The sequence below is a fragment of the Phacochoerus africanus genome, chromosome 16 (genome assembly GCF_016906955.1).
Source record: "Phacochoerus africanus isolate WHEZ1 chromosome 16, ROS_Pafr_v1, whole genome shotgun sequence".
NCBI classification, from domain to species: domain Eukaryota; kingdom Metazoa; phylum Chordata; class Mammalia; order Artiodactyla; family Suidae; genus Phacochoerus; species Phacochoerus africanus.
Window position 1 is genome coordinate 9,812,503 of NC_062559.1, and position 15,659 is coordinate 9,828,161.

Consider the following 15,659-nt stretch of genomic DNA (forward strand, 5'->3'; position numbering starts at 1 on the left):
ATGCTGTGGTCCTGAAAAGGCCAGGCTCACTGTTCCACGATTTCTCTCACGACCTGACACAGATAGGGAAGCGCATGGTCCCCCAGCTGTCCCCTCACCTGGGTAGTGAGACATGGCACACTGCCCCTCGTCACATCACTGTCAGCGAAAACGCTAGGATTCTGTCATTTGGAGTACCTGCGAACCTATGCCGTTTTCAACAAATGACCACTGCTCTCTGGCTGTACAAGGACTTCAGCTGAACAGGGCTTTGTATTCCGGGGCTCGGGAACACTGGACATGTTCCATCTCCAACCGGACAGTTTTTGTCCGTTTGCTCCTGGCTGGTAGAAGAATCATCAACTTCGCACTGTCTCTGTCGCTTTTAGATCATGAGCTGCCCAAGAGCATGGCCTTCTAGAAGGGTGTGTGGCATGTCCAGGGCTCAAGGGGACACGCAGTCAATTTTATTGAGGGTTCAGGGGGCATGTGGGGCTAAACCCAGCATGGGGTCCATCTGCCAGCTCAAGAGTGGGCCCTGCAGGCCCTGCCTGAGAGAGTTCAGGAAGCCAACCCAGTGACAGACCAGCACTTCATCCATGGCTTCTTCTTTTTTCTTTTTTTTTTTTTTTTTTTTGGTCTTTTTAGGGCCACACCCGAGGCACATGGAGGTTCTCAGGCTAGGGGTCAAATAGGAGCTGTAGCTGCCAGCCTACACCACAGCCACAGAAATGCAGGATTCAAACCGTGTCTTTGACCTACACCCCAGCTCACGGCAACACTGGATCCTTAACCCACTGAGCGAGGCCAGGGATCGAACCTGCGTCCTCATGGATGCTAGTCAGATTCCTTTTCTCACTGACCAGGGGAGCGAGCTTTCTTGAGGGGGAGAGAGGCTTTAGCTGGATGGGAGGAGCAGAGAGTGAGGAGGGCGGTAGTAGGGAGGCGCTTGCTTTAGTGGTGGTCTGTCGTTGCTTTCTTTCTTTCTTTCTTTTTTTATTAATTCGTTCTATTTATTCCTTCCCTCCCTCCCTCCCTCCCTCCCTCCTTCCTTCCTTCCTTTTTTCTTCATGGCTTCTTTGCTGTTCTCCGCCAGAGTGCTAGATGTAATCTCCTGGCTTGCACGTTTATTTTTATTTCCACCACCATGGAAGTCAGAGAAAGGAGGGATAAATATAAGGACAAGATTTTACTTCCTTCTCTTTTCAAAATATAAAGAGGGCTTCCTGCTGAGCCAAGTGTCTCGTAAGACACAAAAATATGAACGCATTGGCCACAAGATTTTGAAGTTTAGAAAAGTTTAGCAAGACCCTGTCAGACCATCTGAGCATTCGAATCAATAGAACTTAACACTGCTACGAGCTTGCTGAGGCCTCACTGAGTGTCCGGGCCCTTGCAAGATGCAATTCCCTGATCTGGCTTCTCCAGCACTAGCTAGGTCCAGACATTGGGAAAGCTGCTGAAAGGAAAGGCCTGCAGGGGGTAGGGCTCCCATCATGCCCCCAACTCCCCACCCCAGCGGCTTCCCATGGGCAGCCCATCTCGGGATAAGAGGCTTCCAGCTCAGGCTGCACGGTTTGCTGTGCACAGCAAAGTGTTTCTCATAAAACAGAGAGACTTGCCTCAAAATAGACAGGGGCTCAGGTCATCGAGGTTGCGCACCTGTGCTTCTGGTTTCTCGGTAGTCGTTTTGGGCTTTAAGTGAGAACTGCTGCTTCTCAGAGCGGAGGACCTGTGCTGCGCATCCCCCCTTCTCAAGAAATGCAAAGCTGAAAAAAACCAAGGTTTGACTGCGGTGCCAAGCATCTCCCTAAGTCATGGACCCAAACCATTCTCACAACTGAACTCTTCCTGCACCCATTTGAAAACCGGAAGGTTTTGATTTCCTCCCTGTTTTAGTTCAGAGAAAGGGGATCAGAAACTCCAGATGAGCACGTTTTCAACAGCGTTTGGTGGAGAGGTGCTAGTTGCAGGTGTAGGGGGCAAATTTATGGCTAAACTGGGGTGGGCCGCCCCCCCACCCCCACCCCCTCTTCAGGTGGCAGCGGGCAGGTCCCTGAGGGCCCAGCGCAGGGCGCCTGATCCACCTGGGGCACTGGGTGGGGTTGGCCTTGCCCATGAACCTGGTGACCCGCTGAGGCGCTCCTGCTCCCTGGAAGGGTGCCAGATGCTATGGGTGAGGCCCTAAAAAGACCGAAAAAAAAAAAAAAAAGATGCAGAGGGTAACAAGTTTTCTACCGGCTTTATTGGCCTGAGGACTTGAGCAGTCTTTGCGGTACTGAGAGCTCTGTGGTTTCACAGAAGATCCCAGTCGTCCATGTGGCGAGAGGGTGGGCGCGGCCTTGAGAAGCTGCATCTGGGGAGCCGGACCCCAGGGACTTTATGGTCCTGAGTAAAACTGCTCGGCAAATCCATCACATGGCTTTAGATGCGACTCTGGTGATGAGTCGATGGTGTGGCCGGACCCCTGCCTGGAGAAGTGACCCCAAGAGGACCAAGGGCTGGCACCTGTACCCCCTCCCCACACACACATGTATAGACTTCCACGTCCGCTGCATAAACAGGCTGGGGAGCTTGCAGCGAGCAGTACCGCAGCCTGACTGGCTCTTCACGCTCCCATCTTAGACCAGAACTCGGGGCTCCCGGCAGCAGGTTTAGTGACTAAACACACCCTCTCCGTGCCCTCATGCAGTCGGACCACCCTGGCTGGGGCTGAAGACTTCTGACCTCTTAGCGCCCTTCCCGCCGCTTCCCCGACCCTGGGGGCCTCCACGCCAGGCCAGGAGTAAGCATCCTCCTGCTGCCCATGACCCTGTCTGCTGAGTCTCATGGACCCAGCTCTAGCTGCTGCAGATCCGAAAAAAAAGAGCTGTCCCCGTGGCTTCCCTGAGTACCTGATAGCAAAGAGGAGCTCATTAAAAAATTTGAAATAACAAAAATAACCAAGTTCAGAGGCACGGGGCTAGCCGAGGTTCTGGACATGCTCAGAAGATGGGGGTTGAATGATACACTGCGGTTTCCCCGCCAGAAGCACCTGTGGGGAGTGCTGAGGGCAGCAGAGAGGTCCAGGGGTCCATTCAGAAAACTGGCAGGGGAGAGCAGAGACGATTGCCAGGACTGAGTGCCTCAAAATGTGGTTGGACAAGAGCAATAGGGGACTGGCCACGTTGGCTCTGACCTGTCGTCCGTTCAGCCCAGTGTTCTCGAGTTGGAAAAAAATGTATTGTTCAACTATATATATATATATATATATTTTTTTTTTTGGCTTTTGGGGGCCACACCCACAGCGTATGGATGTTCCCAGGCTAGGGGTCTAATTGGAGCTGCAGCTGCCAGCCTACACCACAGCCACAGCCACAGCCACAGCAACCTGGGATCTGAGCCGCATCTGCAACCTACACCACAGCTCATGGTAATGCCAGATCCTTCACTCACTGAACAAGGTCAGGGATGGAACCCGAATCCTCCTGGATACAGTCCGGTTCTTAACCCACCCACCCACAGTGGGAACTCCCCGCTCAGCAATTTTTGATTTCAAATATTTGCTCCATCATGACTTAGGGAGGTTCCCCGTGGTACCAGCCTACCTCCAGCCAATGTGCTCTGTCTCCCATGGGATGCCTACAACTCACAGCAAATTTGAGAGCGACACCCAACTTCCCACATCCCAGGCACTCTCTCCACCGGGCCGTCAGGGGCACACATAAGCCTGGATTTGTGAGCAGAGATGGGTTCTCCTATTTGGAAATTGAAACTGTTCCCTTTTCACTTAATGTATCAGACTCCTCTGCGGAGGTATTTTCTGTATCACAAGGGACCATTTGGTAGAAGCTTGCATGGAGTAAGCGTTTAATGTTTACTGAGCGAATGCATAATAAAGCTGACTCGCTGAACACTTAAGTAAACACGGCTTATTGGAGGGAGGACGGTATAGTGTCAGTAAGAAGAAATCACGCCTCGCTAATCTCCTGGAGTTCCTTGAGCAGATAAATAAGCATATGGATAAGAGGGAACCACAGAACCCACTTTAATTTGACTTTCAAAACCTGCGAGAAAATCCCACTCTAAAAACGGCTTTTACAAAATTGAGTCACGAAGGGTTGTTTTATCATGAATATGGAATTGGCTTAAAGACCATAAACAAAGCTACAGATAAGTGGATACATTCCCAGATGGAGAATGATAAACATTGGGGTTTCCTAGAGATCTAAGCTTTGATGGATCTTTTCCCATGTCTGTGAATGACCCACAGGAGGAAGAACGGATTTTCTCTCCAGGTATTTTCTCTCTAGTCCATTTGGGGAGGATGTCACCTGGATGGAGATTCAGTTGAGTTTGAAGAGGAATATACTGGATACCGAGTAGTCATTATGTGCTTGGGCCCTGGGGTGTAAAAAAGGACAGGCCTTAAAGGGAATCAAGTTAGGGTGAGAACCATCCTTCATTTACAGTAGATTGTGAAAACGAGTGAGGCGGATGATAAACGCCAAACTCTAGTTCAGAGATGGGGAAAAGTCGCTGTGGGCTGGGGTCGGAAGGGCAAAATTTGAGGGCAGCCTAGAAGAACACCTACACGTTGGGTGTAGATGCGTGGAGGATCTTGTTCCTAGCAGCCCATGCACTGCGAGGACTTGGCTTGCATACAAAGCAGGACGTAGATGCATGAGCCCCTTAAGAAAGAGCATAGCCTTGCTTTTCAAAGGAAGAATGAGAGGCTTAAAGAAGTTAATACCTGGCTCAAGCTCACATTGCTAGTCAATGCAAGACCCACTGTCGTGCTGCCTCCAGTTCTGGGGGAGGCGTCAGCATGAGCAAAGGCACTGGGGCAGGCTCTTCAGAGCAGGTTATAGAGAGAATGGAGAGGCCCATCCAGCTGGAGAGACAGCTGGTCCTGGGGAGCTGTGAGCAGTGAGCACCCGTACGTCTTATCTAGAGAGTTTGAACTTTGTCTTGAGGGCACTGCGTTGAGTGAAAAAGGAAATTGGAACCGTATGCTGGAGGTTGGGGCCTAGAGGTCTTAGAGGGGGTAGGAAAGGTGGGGGACAGACACACGCTTTGGAGAAGAAATGGACTGAAGTTGGGCCTCTTGATTTGGTCCCCTCTGCTCGAATGTGTATTTTGAGTGCGTCTGCCCCTAGCCCTTTGCCCACGCAGCTGTCATGGTCTTGGGCCTTGGTCCCACCTGGGATGTCACGTGAGGCACAGGGCCACCTCCTGGTGGCCGGGTGGTGTCTGGAACTGGGCGTGATGCCCTGAGGCCCCGAGATGAGCATGTTTGGGGTGAGTAAGCAATTGCTCAGTGCAACCTTGGCAATCCAGGAATGTCACCTGATGCAGCCGTTACTGCAGAGGCTGGAAAAAGAATCCCTGCTCTGCCTCCTGTTAGCTGTACGAGCAGGCTTATCACTTAGCCTCTCCAAGTCTTACTTTCTCTGTGTAGTAAAATAACAGATGATAATTGTACCGGTCTCATAAGTTCCTGTGAAATTTAACAGGAAAAAACTCTCTGGGGCATTGCTGTCATGGCGCAAGGGAAACGAACCCAACTAGGAACTATGAGGTTGTGAGTTCAATCCCCGGTCTCACTCAGTGGGTTAAGGATCTGGCATTGCTGTGGTTGTGGTGTAGGCCGGTGGCAACAGCTCTGATTCGACCCCTAGCCTGGGAACCTCCATGTGTCATGGGTGTGGCCCTAAAAAGACAAAACAAACAAACAAACAAACAAAAAACCTTTCTGGAAGTAACCCTTATGGCTCAGTGGAAACAAATCCGACTAATATCCATGAGGATGTAGGTTCGATCCCTGGCCTGCTCAGTGTGTTAAGGATCCAGCATTGCTGTGAGCTGTGGGGTAGGTCGAAGATGTGGCTTGGATTCCGTGTTGCTGTGGCTGTGGTGTAGGCCTGGGAACGTCCATATACCTCAGGTGCGGCCCTAAAAAGCAAAAAAGAAAAAAACTCTCCGGACAGCTCAACCAGTATAGGATGCAGGGGATACTGCTAATTTATTTAAGACTCAGTCTCATAAGCCAGGCACCTCAGGTCTCATAAGCCTCGCCCTGCTCCCATCCTACACGGTGCAGGGTTTTCCGTGCAATAGTTCTCGCTGCATTTTGCTGATCTCTTTCCTCTGCCACTGTCACTAGACTGTGAGCTCCTTGAGGACGAGGTCAGATCTCCTGTCTCTTTCTAAGCAGCACCTAGCTAGTGCCTGGCATACATGGAGGGTGTGCAGCAGATTTTCAAATAGCCAACAGAAGAGTGCTTACATGGCTCACTATGCCCGTAAGAATGGAAGATGCATTTAATTTGACCCCCAAGAGTTGGCACAGAGTGATTCTCTTCATTCTCACAAGCATCGATGTATGGATTCACTTTAGATTTTTTTTTTTTCAAGAATCAACATGAGGGATATTGATCCCCTCTGCTGGAATTCTCTTCTCTTCATGTTTGGAAAATATGGACCACACTGACCTTTGCCATTTTCTCTTTCCTCCTCCGTTCTTTGGGATTTCTCATCAAGGATAAAAAGGATAAAAAGTAGGATATGCACTGTCTCAAGAAGATGGATGGATGTCCATCCTCTCGTGGGTTGGAGACTTGCTACTTGGGGACGAATTTCTTGTTGTTTGTCTTCCTTTTCCAGCCTTACGACCTTTATCCTCTCTGGGAAGCAGGGGAGGCTTGAAGTTCTGCTTTCCCTCTGATATTTATTACCCCTGCTTGGTCTTCCTCTGTCGCTCAATCTGTGCCCTTTGGATTCCTTTAGCTTTGAACCCAGCTTTAAAAACCCTCCTGGTTTTAGCACTTTCATGAGCCACAGCTTCTCTTGAGCTTTAGCTTTCTTGGAGCATTTCTTAAATGTAAATGCCATTCTTCTGTAGCAATCGCGTCCCTCTCTTTTGAAACCTGGAATTCACTGAGGAGCTCCGTTTTCAGGTGAACACGTCTACACCTTCTCAGAGGCCCAGTCACCTCCCTGTGAGATGTGATGTGCCGTCCTTACGTCTTAGAATGAGTCCCCGTCCATCCAGAGGCAGAAAGAAAACCACATACCATTCTGTTGGTAAAGCTGCCGAACTTCTCAGCCAACACCTGCTTGATCATGTCTGGGTCAGAGATGACGACAATCATCCGGCGACCGAGATAGTACCTGGGAGGAGTAAGAAAACAATGGCTTTGAGGTGGGCTGGGTGTATCTGCCCCCTTCTCCTTTCCAAAGAGAATCCCCAGTGGCTTAGGGTGAGGGTTAAGAGAGAAATGGGAAGTCATGGTCTGGGGACGGCTGAGGAAAGGGATGCGCTAATAAGCACGAGGAACAGCAGAGCCGTGATGATCTAACTCCAGATTTTATGCCACAAACATGTGTGGAATCCCACCTTGTACCAGTCCCTGGAGCCTCTGGGGTGATAAGACACTGTCTTTACCCCCAAGGAACTCAAACCTTGATAGGAAAGACAGATCTGTCCGTTTAAGCACAATGTTGAAGGAATTCATAAGATCCAGTAGAGTAGGACCAAGAAAGAAAATGGCAGAGGTGGATGCTGTCCCCATTTTCCAAAACTGGGGAGATAGGCGTTCCCGTCGTGGCTCAGTGGTTAACGAATCCGACTAGGAACCATGAGGTTGCGGGTTCCATCCCTGCCCTTGCTCAGTGGGTTAAGGATCTGGCGTTGCCATGAGCTGTGGTGTAGGTTGCAGACGCGGCTCGGATCCCACATTGCTGTGGCTATGGTGTAGGCCGGCGGCTGCAGCTCCAATTCGACCCCGAGCCTGGGAACCTCCATATGCTGTGGGAGCGGCCCAAGAAATGGCAAAAAGACAAAAACAAACAAACAAACAAAAAAACTGGGGATACAGGCATTCTAGCCAGAGAAGACCAGTAATTTTTATACCAATTCTTGAGAAAAGTCTAAAGTGATTTAATAACCACTTGTGAGAATTTCAGCAGGAAAGATTAAACCTGCTGGGGAAGGATTGAACATTCGGTTGCCATACCTACCCTGTGAAGGAGCTCAAGAGATACTTAGGACCCTCATAAAGAAATGGAGGAAAGGCTCAGCCAGTCAGTGGGGGTGATGAACTTTAATAGAAAATAGTGTTTGGAATTCCCGTCGTGGCTCAGTGGTTAACAAATCTCACTAGCATCCATAAAGACGCAGGTTCGATCCCTGGCCTCGCTCAGTGGGTTAAGGATCTGGGGTTGCTGTGAACGGTGGTATAAATTGCAGACATGGCTTGGATCCTGTGTTGCTGTGGCTCTGATTTGACTCCTAGCCTGGGAACTTCCATATGCCGTGGGTGAGGCCCTAAAAGCCAAAAACAAACAAAAAGAAAGAAAGACAAGTGTGTTTAAGGACATGGCTAGTTGTATTTATTAAAGTACTAGGGGTGAAAGAGCATCCAAGATCTAGTCCCAGCCTTCAAGGGTCTCACAGTCTGGCGGAAGTGACAATTAGGTAATCAACAAACACTGTGACATCTGGCAAGCACGGGTGACATTGGAGGCATACCCAACTTAGCGCTTGGAGAGAATGAAGTCTACCTAGAGGCAGTGGTGCTTTCAGAATTTACACTGGGATGAGAAAGAGTTACTTGAGGAGGGTGAGTAGCAAAGGAGGGTGAGGGTGTACCAGGCAGAGGAATCGCTCTGTGCAACTGTCCAGGGACAAGCCTGCTTGGGGGAACCATGAGTGCTTGGCCATCAACTGTATGAAGCAAGACAGAGTGATGACAGGTTGGCCCACTGCATAATGCCATGTTTTTAGTACATGAAATTATATTTTCAGGATGTAATTTGATCGCTGGCATATCCAGCTCAGTGTAGTAAGGCACAAAAATCACAAGATAGGAAAGTAGCAATGTTAACTCTGATTTCTTAGTTACTTTGAACTTTCCATAAGCTAAAAGTGGCTTTAATGTTTTAACTCTTCCCTTCGTCACAAACTAGGGGAAAAATATTTTCCTGGCACATGACAGGTACTCAGAAATATTCATCTGAGTGATCAGATTTCCCAAAACTGTTGGGAAAATCTTTGGGACACAGGAATTCAACAGATGTGGTAGAAGAAAGAACACTAACTAGTTTTTTCTTGGTTTTGGCCAAGAAGACCAAAAATAACCCAATAAGACCATAAACCAATGCTTTTATAAACTTTATGAGGCATGCCATGGAATTTTTTGAGACTCTAGTAAAAGCTGTGGATGTTCTCCTAATAAAATGGACATTCACAGCATTTTAAAATAAAATTTGAGGGATTCTTGAACCCTTGAAGCCCACTCTAGGGCAATGCTTCCCAAACTTAAAATGTGCTTAAAAGTCACCTGGGTTTGAAGAAATAATGACTGAAAGTGTCTCCAATTTGGCAAAAGGCATAAACTTACAGATTCAAGAAGCTGTGAACCTCAAATAGGAGGAACCCAGAGAAATCCATGCCAAGACACATCATAACTAAACTTCTGGAAACTAAGAACAGAAAAAGGCTTGAAAGCAACCCGAGAGAAAATGATGTATTATTTTCAGGAACACCAGTTCAAAGGGTAGCAGATTTCAGAAACCATGGAGGCCAGAGGAAGGGGCACATTTTTCAAACACTGCAAGAAGGAAACTGTCTGTCACAAGTCCTGTGTCTGGTGAAAATATCCTTCAGGAAAGAAAAGAAAATTACAGTATTGTCAGATGAAGGAAAACTAAGAGAATTTGTCACTGACCCATTTACCTTTAAAGAACAGCTGAAGGAATTTCTCCAAACAGAAGGAAAATGGTAACAGAAGAAATCTTGGAACGTCAAGAAGAAGAACAATAGAATGGTAAACAAGTGTGAGTTTCTTAAAGAAAATAAATGTTTTACTATATTCTAATTACAAATACAATGAAATAATAAGAGAACAGCATATCAAAATGTGTGGTTGCAGCTAAAGCAGTGCTGCAAGGGAGATTTATAGCTCTAAAGGCACCTTAGAAAAGAGGAAAGATCTTATATAAAAAAACCTAAGTCCTTACTTTAAGAAACTAGAAAAAGAAGAGCAAAAAACCAAAACAGAGGAAGGAAATAATAATGAAAAGAGCCTAAACAAGTGAAACTGAAAACAGAAAAACAGTAGAAAGATCAATGAAACAAAAAAACCGGTGCTCTGAAAAAAATAGTAAATATTAGTAAACATTAATAAATAATAAAATTAATAAACATCTGGTAAGACTTACAAAGGAAATGAGAGAAGACACAAATCACCAGTATCAGCAGTAAAGCAAGTGCCATTACAGCAATTGAAAGGATAAGGGCCTCGTACAGTTTTACACCAGTCAACTTGAGAAACACAAACTACTAAAATTCAACTAAGATGAAATAACAATCTGAGTAATCCTATAGCTATAAAAGTATTGAATCCATAATTTATAATTTCCCGAAGGAATTCCTGTCATGGCTCAGAAGTAACAAATCCAGTTAGTATCCATGAGGACTCAGGTTCGACCCCTGGTCTTGCCCAGTGGATCCGGTGTTGCCATGACCTGTGGTGTAGATTTCAGACAAGCCTGGGATCCTGACTTGCTGTGGCTGTGGTGTAGGCTGGCACCTACAGCTCGATTTGACCCATAGCCTGGGAACTTCCATATGCTGCAGGCGTGGCCCTAAAAAAAAGAAGAAAAAAAAAAAGAAAAAGGAAAGAAAGAGAGAGGTATCGATCTTATTCTAAAACTTATACAGAGGACTTAGAATAGACAAGGACTTAGGAAAACTTAATCAATTTGAAAACAAAGAATGACGTGGAGGCAGTCAATCTACCAGATTCCTAAACTTGACCAAAGTCATCAAGACTCTTGCATTGGCAGGGAGATAGATACATAGATGAATGGAACAGAATAGAGAATCCAGAAACAAAGCCGCACAAATAATCTCAATTGATTTTTGACCAAGGCATAAAAAGGAAGGATAACCTTTCAACAAGCAGTGCTGGAACCACTGAACATACATTGACCAGAAAAATGAACCTCACACCTTATACAAAATATTAACTCAAAGTAGATCATGAGCTTACATGTAAAACACAGCTCTAGGGAAAAATTGGAGAAAATCTTTGGCATTTAGAATTAGGCAAACAGTTTTTAGACTTGACACCAAAACTGCAATCCATAAAAGGACATAAATTGATAAGTTGAACTTCATTAGAAAAAATGGTTTTTGAAAGCTTCTTGTTAAGGAGACGAAAAGATAATCAACTGACCGAAAGAAAATATTTGCAAATATTTGCAAATCTGACAAAGGATTCACATTTAGACTATGTGACCATCCCTCACAACTCAACAGTTAACAATCTAATTTAAAAATTGACAGAAGACATGAACAGACATTTCACTGAAGAGGATACACAGATGCCAAGTAAGCACACAGAAAGATATTCAACATCGTTAGCCATTAGGGAAATGCAAATGAGAACTGCAATGAGATAGCACTATACATCTATTGGAATGGCTAAAATTAAAAAAACAAAAACAAAAACCAGCATCGAACACTAATGAGCATGTGGAGAAACTGGATCACTCATATATTGCTGGCATGAGTCTAAAAGGGTACAGTCACTTTGGAAAATAGTTTAGCAGTTTCTTATAATACTAAACACGTATTTACCATATGACCCAATAATAATGCCCTTGGGCATTTGTCCCAGAGAAATGAAAACTTACATTCACAGAAAATATGCATATGAATATCCATAACCCCTTTACTAGTAATAGATGAAAACTGAAAAGAGTTCAAGTGTTCTTCAGCAGGTGGATGGTTAAACAAACAGTTATACATCTCTACAGTGGAATACTATGCAGCCATTAAAAAAACCCCAAGCTACTGAAACATGCAATGACTAGAATGGCTCTCAAGGGAATTATGTGACAAAGCCAATCTAGAAAATTTACATATGATGTGATTTTGTTTCTGTAACATTTTGAAATAACAAAATGATAGAGATGAGATGAGTAGGTGCCAGAGGCTAGGGGTAGGGAAGGTGATAGGGGTAACATGGCTATAAAGGGTAGCACTAGAGAGCCTTGTAGTGATGGTACAGTTTTATATCTTGGCTGTGCGTGTGTGCTAAAGCTGCATAGAACTCCACACATGCGCGTGCATACACAGAAACACACAGGAGTGCATGTAAGCCTGACAAAATCTGAAGAAGTATTGTAGATTGTACCAATGTCACTTTCCTTGTTTTGATAATGTACTACAGTTATGCAAGAGCTTAGTTACCATTGGGAGAAACTGGGTAAAGTGTACACAGGACATTTTTTTTTTTGCAACTTCGTATAAATCTATAATTATCTCAAAATCTACAAATATTTAAAAGCCATCTGGAGGCTCAGTAAACTATAGTCATAGCTCTGCTCCTCACAGGAGCAGAGCTAGTAGGCCGGGGTGGGGCCCGGGAATCTGCATTTTAACAGGATGTCCAGATTCTCTCACCAGGTGTACTCCTACACTTCCGAAAACCCTGTTGTCACAGAGACTTTCAGCCTCAATGGCTGGTCAGAACCACCTGCCAAGCATTCAGAAAATAATAATACCTGGTCCCGCCTAGACCTACCTGGCTAGGATCTCAGAGGTAGACCCAGTCCCCTCTAATTTTAATAAGCTCTCCGGGGGATTCTGATTGACTGATGGTAACCAGACTGGGGATCTACAAACCCCAAGTTAAAAACCCTGCTCTATACTGAACCAAAGTGCACACGCATTCTCACTTCCCTAAATTCTTAGATCTAAAAGGAAAGCATTGATACCGGAGTGCACACCTGCTTTGGTAACGTATTTGTGTTGATTTAGTTATTACCAAAATAATCTTCCATGTAATCTGGATTTTCAAAGGAATAAAATAATACTTGCACATTCAAATGAAAGTTCCCCTTCCAAGTGGGCACTTTGGGAGTCTCGGTGCTTTTTTTCTAGTAATATGGCTAATGCTAAAAAAGCAATTTTGTCACGATTTCTTTAGAATTGCCTCAGAGCTGGTTTATGAACCTCATGAGAACACGGGCCCCATTTTCCATGTAAATTGTGTAATCTTGTGATTTTTTTATCTGCACAAACACGCATCTACAGTTTGAGGAGCTCCTGGAAAGATCCTGAACAAGGAAACCTGTAAATGAAGCTTGATTTTCCTCTGGGGTGCCTGGAGGGCTCCACTGTTTTTGCCTGCCCAGCCGTCCTGGAAGAAGTCCCTCTCCCCTGCCTCGCAGCTCTGGAGGAGCTGTGGACAGACCCCGCCCTCTGGTCATGGGGATGGACTCACCCTCTGGGCATGGCCCATCATGGTATCTCATCTCCTTGGCAACAGTGACTGGTCCATGGGGTGGACACATGCCTGAGTCAGGGCCAGTCAGAACCTTTCATGGGATGTCTATACATGGAGAATGCATGAGGAAAGTTCTAGGTTTTTGGTTTTTTTTTCCGCCTGGAGGTGCTAAGCTGGGAATACATAAATCCAGAGCTGTCGGTGGTCATCTTTCTGCCACGTGGTGAGAACTGCCTCTAGGCTCTAACAGGGCCGAGCAGAGATTTAAGACAAACGAGGAGAATGGCAAGGACGTACAAGTTCCAGGTCAAGGTCTTCTTCCTACAATCTTCCCTGCATCCGCCAAGCTTCAGTTAGCTTACACGTTTAAGTTCATTCGCCTTTGTAATCCAGAAGTCCTAACCAATACGGTACCTTTTTCCTTCTCAACCTTGTGACCACCTCCTGCCATGCTGCCTCCAAAAACATACGTCCCCACGAGGGTCTGCTCTCACTTTCGTCCACTGGTGTGAATGTATGAGATGGGGGGAGGGGGGGACACTGCAAAGCAACGTATACTAGGGCCCAGGCGTCAGGATCCAGGACCCTCCGACTCTGTTACTCACTCAGACAACCATCGTGGGTGATTTCTGTAAATGCCCTGCATTTCTGCTTCCTCACCTCTGAAATACAGGAGTAAAACTAGGCCATCTCTGCACTTTGCTCTAGCTTTAAATCTATCATACATCTTGTAAATTAAAAAAGAAATTGGGGTTCCTGTTGTGCTCAGTGGGTTAAGAACCCGACTAGTATCCATGAGGACTCAGGTTTGATCCCTGGCCTCGGTCAGTGGGTTTGATCCCTGGTGTTGCTGTGAGCTGGGGTGTAGGTCAAAGACAAGGCTCGGATCTGGCGTGGCTGTGGCTGTGGCATGGCTGGCAGCTGTAGCTCTGATTCAACCCCTAGCTGGGATTCGACTTCCATATGCTGAGGGTGTGGCCTTGGAAAAAAAAAAAAGAAAAGAAAAGAAATTAAATTACGGTCTTTGATTTTTTTTTTTTTTTGGCCACACCCACGGCATGTGTGAGCTCCACTTGGAGACACAGCTACTGTGGCAATGCTGGATCCTTAACTCATCGCTCTGGGCTGGGGAATCGCACCCACACCACAGCAGCAACTTGAGCCACTGCAGAGACATCAGATCTTTAACCCGCTGTGCTACAGCGGGAGCTCCAATGGTATTTGCATTTTAAGTTTCTTCGCTATAGGGTGTGAAAGAATGTCCTATATCAGTGGAATCAGCCAGTGGAGTATTTAAATGGCTTGAGGACCCTTCTCAGGACCTTTGAGGTAACCACAATCTTTTTGTTTGGTTGGTTGGGTTTTTTAGGGCTACATCTGCAGCATACGGAGGTTCCCAGGCTAGGGGTTAAATCGAGCTACAGCTGCTGGCCTACACCACAGCCACAGCCACGCGGGATCCGAGCCACACCTGTGACCCGCACCCCAGCTCACAGCAATGCCTGATCCTTAACCCACCGAGCGAGGCCAGGATCGAAACTGCGTCCACACAGATGCTAGTCAGATTTGTTTCCACTGAGCCACAACGGGAACTCCCTTTTTTGTTTTTTGTTTTTGTCTATGTAATCATCATCTTTAGCATTTATTGAGTGACCACCACTTACCAGGCCTTGTTCTAAGTGCACTGCTTATTGGGACTCATTTAATCTTCATAGAAAATGAATGGGGGTTGTTAATATACCCACTTCTCAAAATAGGAAACTGAGCCTTAGAGAGAAGTTGCCCAAAACAGGGACTTGATCCCTGTCTGATGGCTGCCAAAGCCTGGGCCCCTGGCCACGGCCCATGCTGCCATCTGCGCCAGGGGACACTTTTCCCCCGGGTCGCCCCCCTGCCTCGGTGGAAGAGTTCCAGGGCTGAGGCGTGTGTGAGAGCAAACAGCCAGGCTTCCAGCTGTGCAGACTGTGTCCTTTCAAGGTGGAAATTCAGAGCAGCTTCTGGTTTAATGGACCAGGAACACCCGCCTCCCCAGCCCAATTACGAAGGTAACGTCTTGCTCCCCTCTAATTGAAATGTATGTGTAGTCACTGCTGGTGGGGGGGGGGGGGTAAAAAATTCTCAGCCAGTTATTCATGTATACTTATTTAGCCACATAAGAATGTTCTTAGTCAACTCTGAAGCACCTGGTTGAAGAGAAAATTTAGGCAAATCAGTAAAGTATTGTACAGACAAAAATAGCACTTGCTAACTTGTTCAATTAGCTGTTTTCTTTTCTCTCTCTCTCTCTCGCTTTTTTTTTTTAAACACTGACCAGTCAGTTCAACCAAAATAGTTCCCAACTGCCTTCTGGGAATCGAGGCAGGTAACCTGTGGCTATTAGCGTGTGGGCCGCCTGGCCCT

At 46.4% G+C, this 15,659-nt stretch overlaps 1 protein-coding gene across 2 annotated transcripts in view; it reads right to left on the bottom strand.

Moving 5' to 3' along the window:
• TBXAS1 (thromboxane A synthase 1) overlaps window positions 1-15,659 on the bottom strand; it is a 170,417-nt gene that overhangs the window by 84,096 nt on the left and 70,662 nt on the right. For both annotated transcript variants that reach the window (XM_047763007.1, XM_047763008.1), the window contains one exon: window positions 7,035-7,131. In XM_047763007.1, coding sequence (XP_047618963.1) covers window positions 7,035-7,131 — 97 coding nt within the window. The remainder of the gene's footprint in view (window positions 1-7,034; window positions 7,132-15,659) is intronic.